At 50.0% G+C, this 17956-nt stretch overlaps 1 protein-coding gene across 1 annotated transcript; it reads right to left on the reverse strand.

Moving 5' to 3' along the window:
* Positions 1-2246: 2246 nt before the first annotated feature.
* SLC35A2 (solute carrier family 35 member A2) lies at positions 2247-17463 on the reverse strand. Its single transcript, XM_040405136.1, has 5 exons — positions 17295-17463; positions 15009-15194; positions 10943-11094; positions 6793-7460; positions 2247-2367 (listed from the first exon to the last, which is right to left on the reverse strand). The coding sequence occupies exons 1-5, from the start codon at positions 17395-17397 to the stop codon at positions 2340-2342; spliced, it is 1137 nt and encodes a 378-aa protein (XP_040261070.1). The 5' UTR covers positions 17398-17463; the 3' UTR covers positions 2247-2339.
* Between the last annotated feature and the right edge of the window lie 493 nt (positions 17464-17956).

Raw genomic sequence — 17956 nt, forward strand, 5'->3', positions numbered from 1 at the left:
GTGTAGAGAGATGAGGTCACTCACGGCAGACTCTGCAGAGGGAAGGGGGATCACACAAGCTGTGTAGAGAGATGAGGTCACTCACAGCAGACTCTGCAGAGGGAAGGGGGCTCACACAAGCTGTGTAGAGAGATGAGGTCACTCACGGGAGACTCTGCAGAGGGAAAGGGAATCACACAAGCTGTGTAGAGAGAAGAGGTCACTCATAGCAGATTCTGCAAGCTGTGAATAGGTGTAGAGAGAGGACAGTGCTCATAGCAGACTCTGCAGGGGGAATCGCACATTCCTTAGCATCAGTGTTTGTCAGCAAAAGGGAGAGTAGCTCTGTCATATGCTGCAGAAGGGAAATCACTCCAGGAATGAGGCTGTGCTGATACATGAGAGCTAGTGAGGCCAGCAGCATCCTGGACACACAGATCAATCTATTACTGGAAGGGACACAGCCATATAAGAAAAGTCTTACACAAGAAACAAATTACACATGAATGACAAGGGTTATGAAAATGAATGAAGATTGTAGACTGAAATTTATCGCAAAGAAACGTAAACATGTAAAGATTATTTTAGTCAAAATATTATTTTTTTGTTATATGTTAATTATCATTCACTAACGAAAAGCAGAGGTCTTAAAAATAGTCAGCGCTGAAAACCTGAGCAATTGTCTCGTTTGTTCTTGTTCCATCATTTCCATTCTGTTTATTTCTTTGCAGAGTTGCCCACTTCATATGATCCTAGAAGAACACACGTCACTTCTGAAGAGGCACAACCACTTGTCCTTCCATGTGATCTTGGTGGATCAGATGATCTTCTGCTACAAGCTATGTTGGCAGCTGGATTGCCCACAATGTCTGGTGGTGGTTTGGTTCTTCCAGTCGCACCTCACAATGTTACATTCTCGAAAGACATTGAAAGTCCTGTCCTAAGGATGTTTCTGTCACATGAAACCATCTTAGATCCTACCATATTTTCTCCACTATCTGTGGCGGATCCGAAGAGGAGGAATTCTTTGGAAGAAATCCATATGGGCAGCCATGATGAAACCAGTGATGGAGAGGAGGATGAGTATGATTTATTCAAGTGGTTTGAAGGAACCAACTCAGAAAGTCCTGATGAGGAGGCCAAGAAGGTTGATGATGAAGGGCAAAGTGAACAGGACCATGAAGTGAGTGATGAGGACTTTGAGGATGGACACAGCAAAGGAATTGGCAATGAAGACGATGAGGTCTACGATGATGGACGGGGAGAAGATGCTGATGACGAATAATGATTCCAATGAAGAACGTCCAGAAAGGAAGCCTAACGATAATCTATCAGCACAGTTTCATGAAGACATAGGACGAGAAGAGGAAGCTGATGATGAGCAGATGAGTGATGAAGGATTGAGTGAAGATGATGAGACTACTAGTGATATAATGAAGACTGGAGGACTAAGTGAAGTGGCCAGTTCTGACCAACATGAGGAGGATGACTCTGCTGGTGCTCAGACATGGAAGTTCTGCATTGATGGATTATGCTCTTCAGGAGCATATGGTGATGAGATTGGACGATCAACTGCTTCAATTGTAACAAGTAAAACCATCTTCTTAGCTTTGGATTCTCCTGATGAAATGTTTAGTTTTGTCCCAAGCTCCAGAGCTGTCACTCCAGACCATCGTACCACACTGGACAGGCAGGGCACCTTCCGGCAAATGATTGAGCCTGAAGATCCTTCAGATGAGGAACGTCCATGAAGAACTGTGGCAAGATCTGCATGCAAGGGCAACTCTGTTCAGGAAAATCATACGTCGTGATGGTCTCCACATCAGCCACCTCTGAGCCCCCATTCCCCATAAAAAAAAATGGATAAAATTATACAATCTGGTTGCGTCTGTTTAGGTTCTAGAGTCCGTCTTGTTTGTTTCATATCCTGAGTCTATGTGACTTCTGCTTCCTGAAACAAGTCGGTGCAGCATGTGGAGGCAGTCTGCTGTACAGCCGCGAGAACATCATCTTCAATAAGTGAGGGGGACCACACATGGAAAATACAACAAGCAGGTGCTAAGAAATCTGAGCCAGCACTGAGGAGGATCTGCAGGGGTATGTAGTCCCTCTAATACTGTGCAGTCCCTGCTATGGTGCTAGTCAGTAATATTATCTCTCTTTGTGTAGAAGCCACCCTCCTGGTTGGTGGCTTTTGTTCCCAGTTTGGTTGTCACCTCCTGGATGTCCACCATGCCCTGGAGTGTATATGCTTAGTAGCAGTCCACATGAAGGTTCCGTTAATAGCGGGGTAAGTCTAACGGATTCTTATATAAAAGAATATACGGTAAAGGTGCAGCCCGGTCCCGGTCACTTCGCTCTCACGAGCCTTTTTGTTTGGAAACGATCCTGGAAAACAAAAGGGGTAATTAGCATAGTCACCTAAGGTTTAATTTTTTGGGGCACTTTATGGATCAGACCACTGCATGTAGCAGTGCTGTATGAGGGTGGGTCATAGACAGCTGCGAAACGTTCCCCTCTGCAAGGTCTGGTGTGACTGTGTCCAGCACCGGACACCGAAATGTCCAAAGTCCTGTGCAGGTTAATGTCTTAATATATCTGCATATGTGTGGCATTCTGATACAGAGCTCCAAATACCCAGCCATAGACAGTGTTAAATGCTAAGATTCTGCCACCACTAGGGGGAGCTTACTGCATACATTTAAAGGGCATCTGTCAGCAGTTTTGTACCTATGACACCGGCTGACCTGTTACATGTGCTCTTGGCAGCTGAAGACATCTGTGTTGGTCCCATGTTCATATTTGCCCGCAATGCTGAGAAAAATGATGTTTTAATATATGCAAATGAGCCTCTAGGAGCAACGGGGGCGTTGCAATTACACCGAGAGGCTCTGCTCTCTCTGTAACTATTATGCCCTCTGCACTTTGATTGACAGGACAAGGCAGGGTAAACGTGATCACACCTGGCCCTGTCAATCAAAATAGAGAGGGCGCGGAAAGTTTCAGAGAGAGCAGAGCCTCTAGGTGTAATGGTAACGCCCCTGTTGCTCCTAGAGGCTCATTTGCATATATTAAAACATCACTGTTCTCAGCAATGTGGGAAACATATGAACACGGGACCAACACAGACGTCTTCAGCTGCCAAGCGCACATGTAGGTCACACTGAGGACACTCTGCCCCCTGTAGGCCGCGATCCATCACTGATCCACAAAGCCCACTTCTCGTCGTACAGACTGATGAACGTGCTTATTTAGGGTCGAGGCCTCCAACCTGGGGCTCTCCAGCTCTTTCAAACCTACAACTCCCAACATACCTTGACTGCTGGGAGTTGTAGTTTTCCAACCGCTATAGACCACTAACGAGGGCATTGCAAACATTCAATTATTTTCCAGGAATATATCTGTATTATATTATGGTTGGGCCAGCATCATATTTATTAGATAGGATTAGAAGATGGCTGCCTCCTTCCAAAAACAGTGCCACCCCTGTCCATTAGTTGTGCTTGGTATTACAGCTCACCTCACTAAAGTGAATGGGGCTGAGCTGCAATACCACACACAACCTGCGGACAGGGGTGGTGCTCTATTTGGAGTAAAGAGGCCGCGTTTTTTTGTTTTAATCCTGCATAACTCCTTTAAGAGTGGGCAGGGCTTAAAGGGCTTTTCCAGGTTTATATAAAAGGGGGTTTCTATCAGTAGATCGTGGAAATACGGTGTTTCTAGGGTGCAGACCTCATTTAATAAACCCTGCCCATAGCAACCAATCGCAGCGCAGCTTTCATTTTGCCAGAAATTAAAGCTGAGCTGCGATTGGTTGCCAGGGGTTACGAGACCTGTCTTAGACAGTAGTGATAAATAGGAATCGGAGTACTTCACGCTGGAGGTACAGTCAGCCGCCATCTTGATGTCTCGCACGTACTGCACTCACCAGGGATGTGTTCACACACGGGGGGCAGATTTACTAAGACTGGTGTTTTATAAAAGTCCGATGGAGGAAGATGTGGCGAGTTTATTAAGGGGGTTCACGCCTCTTAATAAATTTGGCACGACTTTGTCCTGTCCAGGCTGCACAAATGTGTGATATGTGAGCGCACCGCTATACTGTACCCGGGTCACCGGATGTGTGCAGGCGCCTGTCCACGACACTGGATTCTTCTTCTTCTTCTGTTTTTGCAGCCATGGCCCAGCGTCGGTCGTTGATATGGAACTGACCTTGTAAAAACTATCTTTTACAAAGCTCATTCGCTAGCACCAGCATTAAAGGGGTATTCCGGTTGTTTGAAGTCCTCTATCCACAGGATATGGGATAACTATTAGATCAGTGGGGGTCCTACTGCTGGGACCCCCCCCCCCCCCCACCCTGATCATGGGAGGACTGTACCCCCACTGAAATCAGAGTGGCCAGTCGCACCTGTACTCTAGAATATGCCCCCAATGTCTCATAGGTGCGGGTCACACATCTATCTTTAGAACAGAGCCCACAAAGTGAAGGAGGGTGCAAGGCGCATGCGCAGCCACCATCTTTTGATTCATATTCAAGCGCCCAAAATAGCTGACCGGTGCGCTTGGCAGTCCCACTTAAATGAATGGTAAGCGCAGCCACGACTCCATTCCCTTCTATAGGGCTGACAGACATAGCTGAGCCAGCACTCCCATAGGAATCAATGGAGGGCTGCCGCAAATGCGTGGTGCGGCCTCCTTTACTTCACGGGCTCTGTTCTAGAGAGAGTGCAGGTCCCAGAGTTGGGGGCATATCACTAGGATATGCCCCCAATGTCTGAGGTGAGACAATCCCTTTGACTCTTACAATCCTGCCCCCTATGGACGGTAGTTTTTTCTGCAGGATTAGTATTAAATTCACCGCCATATGAGTGACCTGTCTATTATGTCTTATGAACAGGAATGGCTCCTGCCAGACAGACCCACAGGCGGTTCGGAGGTGTTATGGGAACACATTTGCCATATGCTCCAAGGAAGCTTCCTGCGCAGGCGCTGAACACATCCATAGGCCCCACAGAGGGCAGGATGCACCAGCATAGAGTGGGCAGCCTACACCATGCGCGACACTCCTCCTATGGGACATGCAGCAGTCTAACAGACAGACGCCCGGAGCCGGGGGCCACGTTAGTCAGCGGTGTCAGGATTAATGAGCACAAACCATAAAGAATAAATAGAAATGATTTTATTTTACAGAAGAACAAGTAATGTTTAGTGCAAGAAGGAAACAATAACATGCAGAAGAAGCCGTGGTAGCAGGACTGTCACGTAGGGGGGGTGCTCGTCACATCATCTGCAGGGTTAGGGAAGGCAAAGTATAGGAAAACCAACTCACCAGTCAGAGCCCCCACCCACCATTATAACAATCCCTCATATAAAATAATCTAATAAATACTCCAAGAATCAAATGTGCACGGGTCATCGGGCAGGTGAAGACCGGTCGGCTACAGAGACCACCTGAGATGGACCCCCAGGCAGTGCAGTAGATACTAAACAGGTTTATCCCTGGTCCTTTACAGAGATAAGTGGTGCTGGGGACACCTGGCAGCCACTTACTATCTCCAAGTCATTTCTATGGAAGGCAGGAGATGAGCAGCTGCCAGTCCCTAAACTAGTCCCACCAGGGCTCCAAATACACGGTCCCTCTTGTCCATGGTCTGTGTCTGATATTGACTTGATTTCGGATTAGCTGCAATTCCACACCCAGCCTACAGACAATAGGGGGGCGCTGTTTTTCAAAACTTTATAGGTAGTTTATAGATGCCCTGACCTCTGGAGGGCACCTGCCTCATGATCTGTGCGCTTACATTTAAATGATCTTCCTTCGGCATAAAAAAATAAAATATTTACAAGTGACACCGCGAGAGTCCGGACCTGCTCAGAACCAGGCTCGCACCATGACATCACATTCACACACAACGGGTAACGCCCGCAATTGCTCAGTAGATGCACCAGTATAATGCCAGCAGTGTCTGCAGGATCCATACATCCTATATACTGTCAGGCTGGTTGTGGTCTCACTCTCTGTACGCAGCACAGGTCTCACGCAATCGTGCGGTCTGCGACGGCCACATTTCCCTTCTGGACCATGGCGACCCATGCTGCTGTGAGTACAGTACAGCAGAACAACAATTAGGCTGGGACTCGCAGCAGCATAGGTCACTGTGATGTAGGAAATGCAGCTGTCAGAGAGACTATATATGCTCATGTTAAAACGGCCTTACCCTGTTTTGCAGGAGAAGATAGATGGCCTTCCTCCATCGCGCATGAGCTTCTACCACCCTGGGGTGCAGAAGCTCCTGTCAGCAGTAGAGAAGGTGACATCACCCATATGCAGATGGCGGGGTGGCACATATACTGTTTAGTGGACAAAATACAGAGATTTTTGAGGTAACAGAGAGATTAATTAACAGAACGGACTCCCAAAAAAACCATGAGGCACCTGTAGTAACATGTATAGACGCATTCACAAACATGAGACTCATACTGAACACACACAACGCACCAATACAAAGAGGTATACGGCAGCGGGCACACCGGGAAGAGAGGGCTGACGGACCTGGTTGCAGTGTGTGAGCACATGGGTTACTGCAGGGTTAGTTCTCGGAGCAGTAGGTTAATGCCAGCAGGGGGCAGAAGTGGTTACTGCTGGGAAAAAAAAGAAAAGATGGACGTAAAACACTGTGACCTCCCCTCCGAGAGACTGCAGGTGACATCAGCCCCAGACCAGTCTCCATTCGGGTGCTGCCGCTTACACCTAAACGTCAAGAAAACAGGGTGAGCAGTAGACAGGTCCTTCACTTGGTGAGCACTGACTTTGGCAGGAATGGCTCCTTGTGTGGTGGAGTCTGGCTGATGTTGGACAGGGGTGGGTCAGGTGTCCGGGGGAGGCTGTATAAGTACACAGCACCTATGACCAGTCCAGCACCCAGTGCAAACGGAAGGTCCACGTGGAATCCAAAGAGGTGAACAGAGGCGGCTGTGGACACCACGATGGACAGCGACGTGGCGAAGCCTTTCAGGATGTTGTCTGCGTATTTGACCACCACGGCCACCAGGAGGCCGCCGAAGGCCTGGTTGAAGATGACGCACCACACCAGGGGAGTGTAGCCATAGAAGAAGCCCCGCTCGGCCATCGCTGCGCCATCTTGTTGCCACATGGCCAGGAGCCCCAAGGCCGTGCCAAAGATGCCAAGCTGAATGTTGCGTAGCCAAACGGAGCCGGAGCTGCCCTTCAGGATGCGCTCAAAGTACACGCCAGCAAAGCCGGAGGACAGACAGGACACGCCCACCGCAATCAGGCCCGCGATGTAGTTCTGACCGCTCGCTGCCACGCTCTCCTTCCCACCAGACTGCTCAGACTGGACGATGGCCACGCCGATGAAGAGGATGACGAGGGAGCCCCACTGCAGACGGGACAGGCTTTTCCTCAGGAGGAGAACGGAGAACAGCGCAGTGGTCAGGATCTTCAGCTGATACGTGACCTGCAACAGACGAGGAGGAGACGTCAGCGCCGTCACGGAACATTCCTACAACCTCCTGTACACCTTGTGCGTTTGCTGTCAGTGAATGAGAACATTCGGAGGCAGTAAACCTGCACATAGCCAGTCCTGCTCTCTGCTGAGAACTACATCTAACCGTATCCGGCGTAGACAGCGCTCTGCGAGCTGCACAGATTCCCCCTCTGCTGGTTTGGTACAGTGTGTCAGTCTGGAGTCACACAATTCTATTCACATCTCAGCTAGGACTACATATGTACAGGATTACTGCCTCTGATTGCGGACGAGTGTTGTCATTCACTGACAGCTAACAGAGATCTTTAAGCTGTTGGAGAACTGAAGCAATGTCTAATAGCAAACAGTATAACTCTTTTTTTTTTTAATACAGAGATTAGGCTTAAAAGGGGTTGTGCAGTGATTTATACTGGTGACCGATCAATATCAGAACACTGGGGGTCCGACGCCCACCACCGACCAGCTGTCTGAAGAGGAGGAGCTCCATGCGAAAGACGTTTCCGTGCAGTGTAATGACAAGTACTTGCTCCATTCAAGTGAATACTTGTAATTGCACTTTGCCACTAAGAGGAGATGACGCGAAGTGCAATGAACGGGAAGGGGCGCTCGCATGGGGCGGACCCCCGCCAATCAGAGAGGTCATCAATATACATTGCTGTGCAGCCCCTTTACCCATTAAAAATGCAATGATTTTCTGGTTTTGCGTTTGTTATTTACTCCTTGTCTTCCCAGAACCAGAACTTTTTTTGCAGGACAAGTTGTATTTTTAATTTTGCACAGGACGCAGTGGAAAGATGGAAAAGAAACTCCAAATGAGGTGGAATTGGAAAATTCTGCTATAGTTTTTTGGGATTCGTATTTACGGCAGTAAACTGCCCCGTTACCTTCATTCTCCAGGTCATGTAATGACAGCGATACCACATTTATATCGTTTTTCTTGTGTTTTAATACTTTGCATTGCACAATGCTGACCCCCATGACTTTATATTTATATTTTGTTTTTTTCCCATTACAGCGTTCACTGTACAGGATAAATATATTTATATTTTAATATTTTGGGATGTAGCGGTGCCCATGATATTTTTTTTATTTTTAATATGGAGAAATTGAAATTTTATTTTATGTTTTATATTTTTAGAACGTTTTTAATTTATTTTTTTGTAAGACCCCCCTTCCTTGGAACTTACTGATCGCTTCTCCCATAGACTGCAGTGAATTACTACTGCAGCCTATGGAGTTCCTATGGAGCCCTACCACAGGCAGGGTTCCATAGCAACATAGCTGTGGTAGCCTTGGATCCTTCAGAGGGGACCAAAGCTTCCACGGCAACTGAGCGGCTCCCTCGATCTCGAAGCGGCAGGGACGTTCGTGCTCTGGGAATGCCCTCTCAGATGCTTTGGTCACAACTCACCGCAGCATCTGAGGTGTTAAGTGTCCATGATCGGCGGTCTCACCGATCACACACATTGTCTCTGGGTGTCTTCTGTCTAAAACAGCAGGCACGTGGCAGCTATGACGCCCAATCAGCTTCTGAGAGCGCGCCATGTTTAAATACTGGAATTCCACCATACATGTACAGCGGCGGTCTGGAAGTAGTTGAAGAGCATCTGTCAGCAGGAACAATCCTATTAAACCATGTGTGGTGCCTGGAAGGGTTAATCCTGCTGATAGAAACAATATCTAATTTCTGTTCCTGAGGGGGGGATTTTTGTATTAATATGTAAATTAGGTATTTGGTGCACCGAGAGGTGAGCCTGAGCCCCTAGGAGCACCAGAGGTCCTCCACTCTGTACTTAGAGACGCTCTTCCTGTTACCTTGATTGACATCACGCCTGCGCCATAGTCAGCACAGTGCATCTGCAGATCACATCATCCTCCACCCAGAAGAGGGGGCATTCAGCTTTGTTTGGGTGGAGGATGATATCATCAATGCCGCAGCAATCATCTACGCTGCTGAGGAAGCAGTGGCAGATGTACTGCGCATGCGCTTATAGTGCAGATTACAGGGCTAGGCGAAGAGGGGAGTGGCTCTAAAGAGAACTCGTCCCCTCTCCGGACAGATCTGCGTTCCCCTATGTAATACCAGCATCTATTCTTATGACTATCATGAACAACTTAAAAATGTACCTGACGTCAGGAACGTTGTCTTAGTGGAGTCACTGGGGCATCTCCATCTCCCTAGCATCATTGGTGATGTTTTGATCCGTGTGACGGGAAGATGCAGCGATGCGGGTCATGGGGAGCGGGGTAAGTATAATCTATATGAGGGGCCTGGGCATGGGGGGGGGGGGGTCATTATAGGAGTTGGATAACACTTTTAAGGGAGAAACAATGGGAACAACAGAGCTACCTAAAACTTTACACATTGTAGGGTAGAAAGTGAGGACAGAAGCCCAGAACGGTCACATTTCCATAATGATACGCTCAGCAGGAGGTGGAACCCCGCACCGAGGCACCAGAGAGAATCACCGGTGGATCTCCCAGCAGAAGAAGGGACTGGAGGTGAACTGGAAACCATTATACGTGGACTGCTTAACGGGTCTTGGTAATAAATCAATAAAGCTTTCCGAGCACAGAAAACCTTTTCACGTGTGTTTCATTTCTGGAGGACGACTCCACCCAGGCATCTACATCAATGAGAGGGCGGAGGTGAGGGACGTGTCCCGGTGTGGAGAGTAGTTGTCACCCAGCAGCCACCATCTAGTAACAAAGGAGTCAATGTACCCAAATATGGCCCAGACAGGGTCCGAAGGTGCTGCCGGTGTTCAAAAGGAGGACGAGCAGACAGAGAAGATTTATACATTTATATCTCTGCTCTTTCTGAATTTAAGATGGCCTGTGTACAGCTATCAGTGACTGACAGCTATCTCTGTATACACACTTACACAGAGAATGCTAGCAATCACTGAGAACACTTCCCCTGTGTACAGAAATAGCAGAGATATAAATACATTTATAAATTACAAGTTTTATTGTATCTTCCCCCCCCCCCAAAAAAAAACTCAGTCTGCTCAGCTCCTTCTGCTCTATACCAGGCTGTCTGCAATGAATTTCATGGTGACGGGTTCCCTTTAACATCTGCTGCCCTTGAATGGGTATTAGAGGTTAAAGGGTTATTCCTACTGGACATTTATGGCATATACACAGGATAGGCCCATCTGAGATCCACTCCCACAAGGCTTTCTCCATTCACTGCTGTGGTTCTTCTGAAAATATGCGCTCAGCTTTTTTTTTTAAAGACCCTTACGGGGAATGAAGGACGAGTGGGTGCAGCATTCGCAGCATCGCCCTGTTCTTCAAACAGAAGAGGTTCTCATATGTGGGATCAGCACCTATCAGTCACTGATGCAGCAGGTGGGAGTACCCCTTTAAGACGGTGCCTCAGGAATATATTCACAAGGGGCTCAGCCTCCAATCGGCCCCAAGTGTGTGAGAAGGTGCCGGCTGCTTACCTGGAAGGTGGCTGCTGGCAGATTAGATATGGCCACGTACTGGAGGTTATTCTGCAAGGTGTAGATGAGGGAGGGCACTGCCAGCTTCAGGGTGTCCATGTACTGGATAATGACCGCGTCATACAGGAACACAGCCAGCTCCTTCACATTACCTGCAAACACGGAGAGCACATGTCATATACACGTGTACACAGCCTGCACTGGTCTCATCATAGGTGGGAATCGGACGGGGGTCTTAGTGGCCCCAGCTCTGCTGTCAGTGTTATCATAGGGATCCACATCAAGCTGTGCACACAGGCGTCATCCACCCATACCGCCTACTATAAAGCACACCACAGGTTAAATATCTCCCGATTAATCATTACAGGGCGAGCTCTCCTTTCTTTTGTATTTTGGCCCTCTGTATTTTGTAGACCTCTGCTTCCTGTCAATGAACTGCAGCATCCACGTTTACATTCAGGGTTCCAAAACCCATCCAGTGGGGAGCCTCATGCATCCTGCGCCCCGATCCGCAGAGCTGGGTCAGGTTTTAGCAGTAATGACCCATCCCTAGAACAGGTCGCCAGGAGTCCAAGACAGGGGCCCCCGATCAGCACTGGAGCTACTCCAAAACAGCCGATTGTGGGGGCATCGGACTCTCACCGATCTGCTTCTGGTGACCAGTTCTAGGGATAGGCCATCAACTGGTAAATCCTGGAGAACCCCTGTAAAGGGGATCTGCACTTTGTTTAAACTGATGATCTATCTTCTGGATAGATCATCAGCATCTGATGGGTGGGGTCAGACGCCCGGGACCCCCGCCGATCAGCTGTTTGAGAAGGCAGCAGCGCCGCGGCCTTCTCACTGTTTACTGCTGGTCCAGGGACGCCAGGACTAGTATCACAGGCCTGGGCAGGGCTAAGCTCTGTTCACTTGAATGGAGCTTAGCCGCCAGGCCAATTGATACTAGTTGTGGCGTCACTGGGCCTGCAGTAAACAGTGAGAAGGCCGCGGCGCTGCTGCCTTCTCAAACAGCTGATCGGCGGGGGTCCCGGGCGTCTGACCCCACCCATCAGATGCTGATGATCTATCCAGAAGATAGATCATCAGTTTAAACAAAGTGCAGATCCCCTTTAAGCCTTTGGATGTAAACTATGAATCTTGCCATTCACTATCAGCAAGCAGAGATCTTGAAAACTGTGAAGAATTTAAACAAAGTATATTAGATTGATTTGAAGAAAGGCGACCTTCACACAGGGACTGAAGACACCTTCAATAGCTTGCTCGCAGTGTGTACGTGTTCTCGACTCGGAGTGAGGAGAAAACCGCCGCTAGACAACCCCGGATCAGGCAGGAAAATTCTGTTTGCCCTATTCTTCCCTCCCTTGACATAATCTGTTGGGGGGAGGGGGGGGGGAGCTCCCCAAACACATTAGACCGAAACCCACCGCTCTCTGCTGACAATACAAAAGAATAACCCCCTCCAAGACAGCCCGGCACAGAGTCCTGTAAGTGCCCAGAGCGTGCTGCACCCGACGCCACCGCAGGAGAAGCTACGGAGACATTCATGGATATCCGGCATCTCTGCAGACGTGCAGGAGATAAGGGGGTGCATTCAGGACAGCCATAACTGCCACCCTATATCTAGTAAATAAAGCAGAGCCGGCCCTGAGGGGTTCGGCCCCAACATGGACACATCATCGACATGTGCTTCTGGCTTAGGAGACGACAACCCCAGTGCTCCTAACCTGTGTCCCAGTTTTAAGGGTACTTTCACACTAGCGGCAGAGGAATCCGGCAGGCAGTTCCGGTGCCGGATCCGTCAAAACGTAGGCCAACTGATGGCATTTTAAGACTGATCAGGATCCTGATCCGTCTTACAAAATGCATTGAAATGCCGGATCCGTCTTTCCGGTGTCATCCGGAAAAACTGATCTGCCATTTATTCTTTTCATATTTTTTTTCAGTCTGCGCATGCGCAGACCGGAAGGACGGATCCAGCACTAATACAATCCTATGGAAAAAAATGACGGTGTTCTGCCAAATTTCTATACCTTGCCAAAATTCTATACCGGAAACGACGCGGCCATCCCGGAAGTGACGAGATCGCCAAGGAATCAGCTGGAGGAGGGGCTGCGCAAGCGCACATCCACCGACTTAGCAAAGAATTATTGCAGCGCCGCAATAGAAGTACTTCGTACACCGCGCGTGCGCACTTAGGGGTATAGAGATTTTGCAGCACAAAATGTTTCATCAGATCTCCCTACCCCTGAGTGCGCAGGCGCCAACAAATCATCAGTTGCAGTTCATCCTTACCGCAGAGCTGAGTGCTGGATACCGAGCTCACCACATAGCAGAGCTGAACTGCAACTGATGATTTGTGGGCGCCTGCGCACTCGGGGGTAGGGAGATCTGATGAAACATTTTGCGCTGCAAAATCTCTATACCCCTAAGTGCGCACGCGCGGTGTACGAAGTACTTCTATCGCAGCGCTGCAATAATTCTTTGCAAAGCCGGTGGATGTGCACTTGCGCAGCGCCGCGCACACCCTCCTCCAGCTGATTCCTTGGCGGCCTCGTCACTTCCGGTGCGGCCGCGTCGTTTCCGGTATAGACTTTTGGCAAGGTATAGAGATTTGGCAGAACACCGGCAAGTGTTCAGTTTTTTGGGGCCGGAGATAAAACCGTAGCATGGTGCGGTATTATCTCCTTCCTTGATGAGTAAAAAAGACTGAACTGAAGACGTCCTGAACAGATTTCTCTCCATTCAGAATGCATGGGGATATGCCTGATCAGTTCTTTTCCGGTATTGAGCCCCGAGGACGGAACTCTATGCCGGAAAAGAAAAACGCTAGTGTGAAAGTACCCTCCACTTCGGCTCCAACGGCACCTGACAGACATGTGCCATTCAAGCACATATGATTCCTGAGGCCTGCGATTGGCTGCAAGAGTCAGGGGACCAATCCATCTCCAGTCCTACAGGGGACCAGAAATGGACACGCCAGGACCTCAGTCTTTAACGTTCCTGTACAGGTCAGGAGCATTGGGGTTGTCAGCTCCTCAGCCCATGGAGCCTGGGTACCCGATGCGCTCCACTTCCTGTTCTGACATGGCAAATCATTGGCTGAGGCGGTCCACCGCTGCAGCCAGTGTTTGGCCGAGGAGCACTCCCTGACGTGTCGGGACAGGAGCGCAGCCGAGACCCTGGCACCGTGGGAACAGTAGCGGTGGAGGATCCTTGAGGTAGGAATGAGCCTCTTTTTTTTTTTTTTTTTAAAGGCAGGTGTCGGCAGGATCAACTCTATTAAAAACCTATGTCTGGTGGGGTTAATCCTGCTGAACATAGCTTTGTTAGATCATTTATGAGGAATTCAACTTGTAATTACGCAAATGAGCTGTTCAAGGCACCAAAGGGGCGGCCTGTGCTTCTTGGGACCTCTGCGGTGTAGCAATTGCCGTGCCCTGGCATCTCACCTGGGCCAGTAATCCTGCATCTGCACCGTAGATTTACACCATCAGCGCTTGCGCAGTACATCTGCTTCTCCAGCAGCACAGGTGACTACTGTGCATGCATCCATGGAGTCATCTTCTAGCCGGAAGAGGAGATGATCGGCTTCACTAGGAGAAGACATGGAGGATCATGATCTCCACTGAGCATCTCCTCTTCTGGCTAGAGGATGACATCATCGACGCATGCACAGTAGTCACCTGTGCTGCTGGAGAAGCAGATGTATTGCGTAGTGTAAATTTACGGTGCAGATGAGATGCCAGGCCCTGCCAATCATGGGAAGGGGGAAGCTAAGGTGTATTGAGGGGCTCAGGCCCACCTCTTGAAGTTTAATTACTCGTGAAGGGTCTAACGGACTTATGTAACAAAGGTACGCTTTTTTTCAGCGGGATCAACTCTACCAGGCAGTATACCCGATTCAATAGGGTTGATCCTGCTGACACATGCCCATTGCAAACCCTTTTCCCCCAGCTGGAATATCCCTTTAAGGCTCATGTCTGTAAAAGGGAAAAACGGGGAGTGGTTTACCGAAACTCCACCAATGAGAGCGCTTGGCATCAGCACAATACCAGGTACCTACCTCTCTTCTGGGCCAGCATGAGCAGCAGGCAGGTAATGCCCTTGAGAACCTCTGCCATGACCACGGCGGTGGTGGAGAAGAAGCGGTCCCCGGGTAAGGTGCGGGCATATCGAATGCTAAGGATGAGGGATGCATTCTGGACGACCAGCACGGCCAAACTGAGATACTTGAGGCGCCGATTGACCCCTGCGGGAGAGAAAGGGCAGAGGTTACACGCGATCCAGGCATGTGATGAGAAGAGCCGGGACCCTCTACCCTCCAGCAACAGACCCGTTGCTATGGACGTGCTCCCTACGCTGTGTACCAATAGCAACCAGGGGGTAACTGTATGGTGGACAACTCACAGGACAGTCCCTACCAGTTATCAGGACGTCATTCAGACTGGAGACAAAATCTGCAGCCGTCCACAGATACCACTAATATTGGGGAGCGGGAAGGACTGTGAACCTGCAGCTGTCCCCTAACTCCGTCTTTAGTGTGCAGGATAAATGGAGCGGTGATAATGAAGGCGGCGAGCGCACACGCCCTGCCAAGGTATTCCAGTATCTCCAGTCTGGATTAACATTTCATTGACGTCTGCACTGGTCACACCGGCCGTGCAATATACAAAGGTACTCAGTGCCCTGGGGGGGGGGGGGCGGCTCCCTCCGATGACGAGGCTTCGGATAACTAACACAAGCAGCATTCATACCAGCCGCACACAACACTACGAGACCACCCCACACCCACGCAGTACCCCAGAGCACCCCTCAAAAAAGAGGGGGACGTCACTAAGAGGCGTGCACGCTCCTGTGCGCACCACCATTATTGCTCTCTGTTATCAGCCATTTCAAAGTGAATCAAGCAGACAGATCCCTCCCCTGCCGGGACACGGACTGATGTCGGCTGCTGCACTATTATAAGCTCTGACATGCAGCTTCCGTTACCCCACAGACGTCGTCCTGCTCTGCTTCATCCAGCGCCCACCAAGACCTGATCCCCCCCCAATCCAATGAATGCCCCTATGGGGGCGCCCCCCCCCCCCCAGGACATAAAGGCACTGGCCACACGGCGACTGTGGTTTCAACGCAGATAAATCGCACCGTTTTTTGGACGCAGGACCTGATGTCGCCGTGGAGACGTGACAGGGCTCCGCTGATCGCTAAGGGCTCTTTCACACTTGCGTTGTCCGGATCCGTCGTGTACTCCATTTGCCGGAGGTGCCCGCCGGATCCAGAAAAACGCAAGTGTACTGAAAGCATTTGAAGACGGATCCGTCTTCAAAATGCGTTCAGTGTTACTATGGCACCCAGGACGCTATTAAAGTCCTGGCTGCCATAGTAGTAGTGGGGAGCGGGGGAGCAGTATACTTACCTTCCGTGCGGCTCCCGGGGCGCTCCAGAATGACGTGTCCATGCGATCACGTCATCCATGCGCTTGGGGCGCCCTGACGTCACTCTGGAGCGCCCCGGGAGCCGCACGGAAGGTAAGTATACTGCTCCCCCGCTCCCCACTACACCTTACCATGGCAAACAGGACTTTAGCGTCCCGGCAGCCATGGTAACCATTCAGAAAAAGCTAAACGTCGGATCCGGCAATGCGCCGAAACGACGTTTAGCTTAAGGCCGGATCCGGATCAATGCCTTTCAATGGGCATTAATTCCGGATCCGGCCTTGCGGCAAGTCTTCAGGATTTTTGGCCGGAGCAAAAAGCGCAGCATGCTGCGGTATTTTCTCCGGCCAAAAAACGTTCCGGAACTGAAGACATCCTGATGCATCCTGAACGGATTTCTCTCCATTCAGAATGCATTAGGATAATCCTGATCAGGATTCTTCCGGCATAGAGCCCCGACGACGGAACTCTATGCCGGAAGACAAGAACGCAGGTGTGAAAGAGCCCTAACCCCCTTGCGCACGGCTTATACCCCACTGGAGCGGTGGTCCGGGGCTCTTCACCGAGATCAAGACGCCAGCCGTGGGACCCTCACCTAGCAGATCGTGTGTCCCCCCCGGTATCCCCCTTTAAACAGCCAATATACATATATACTACAACCCACAGCAGGAACATGACGAGCCGTGAACTACTACCCCCAACTTGAGACGATGAATGACCCCTCTAAGGCAGCACTGCTCATGACAAAGACATAGGAGGGACTACAAGTCCATGGAACTTGGCGCATTCTAGACAATGCTGGGAGTTGTAGTCCAGACATGGGTTGGAAAACCCTTCAAGGAAAAAAAAATAAAAACACTGCCTTGTTGGACTACAAGTCTCAGCATGCCCCCTGCTCCTCCACAGACACTCACGGTCTCCTGCGCTCCTTCCTGGCGGGCTCCCGGGCTCGCTCATCTCAGACTGCAGCTGCTTCATGTCCCTCTCCTCGTCGCCCGCTCCTGCAGCCGCTGCCATACCTCCCGGCTCAGCCGCACTTCCGGGTCCGACGCTCCACGGCAGCACCGCCAGCTCACTTCCGAGCCAACGTCATCAGCCAGGCTTAGGGGGAACCTTGGTAACCAGGAACCTTCCCTCCGCGCAATCGTTTCCGCGTTACGTCATCACTTTAGACGCCGACGTTCACTGTCAGAATACTGTACCTTATCAGAATGCTATACCCCCGTCACTAATACTATGGTAGCGGCCAAACTCCATATACAGGACACGGGCCTCCTGACGTCACGTGACATTCTCTTGTCACGTGACTCTGATTCGGCTGCGTGAATAGAAGGGTCGGAAGAAGCTGGAGATCAGGTGACGGATGGCTGCTCATCACTCATAGAGGGGGAACTGTATGCAGAGGTGGGGGGGCCATGTAATATTGTGCAGATGGGGTAGCTGAGGAATATTGTATGCAGAAGGGGGGGGGGCATATAATATTGTATGAAGAAGGGGGGCCATATAATATTGTATGAAGAAGGGGGGGGGCCATATAATATTGTATGAAGAAGGGGGGGCCATATAATATTGTATG

Source organism: Bufo bufo, chromosome 8 (genome assembly GCF_905171765.1).
Source record: "Bufo bufo chromosome 8, aBufBuf1.1, whole genome shotgun sequence".
In the NCBI taxonomy this organism is placed as follows: domain Eukaryota; kingdom Metazoa; phylum Chordata; class Amphibia; order Anura; family Bufonidae; genus Bufo; species Bufo bufo.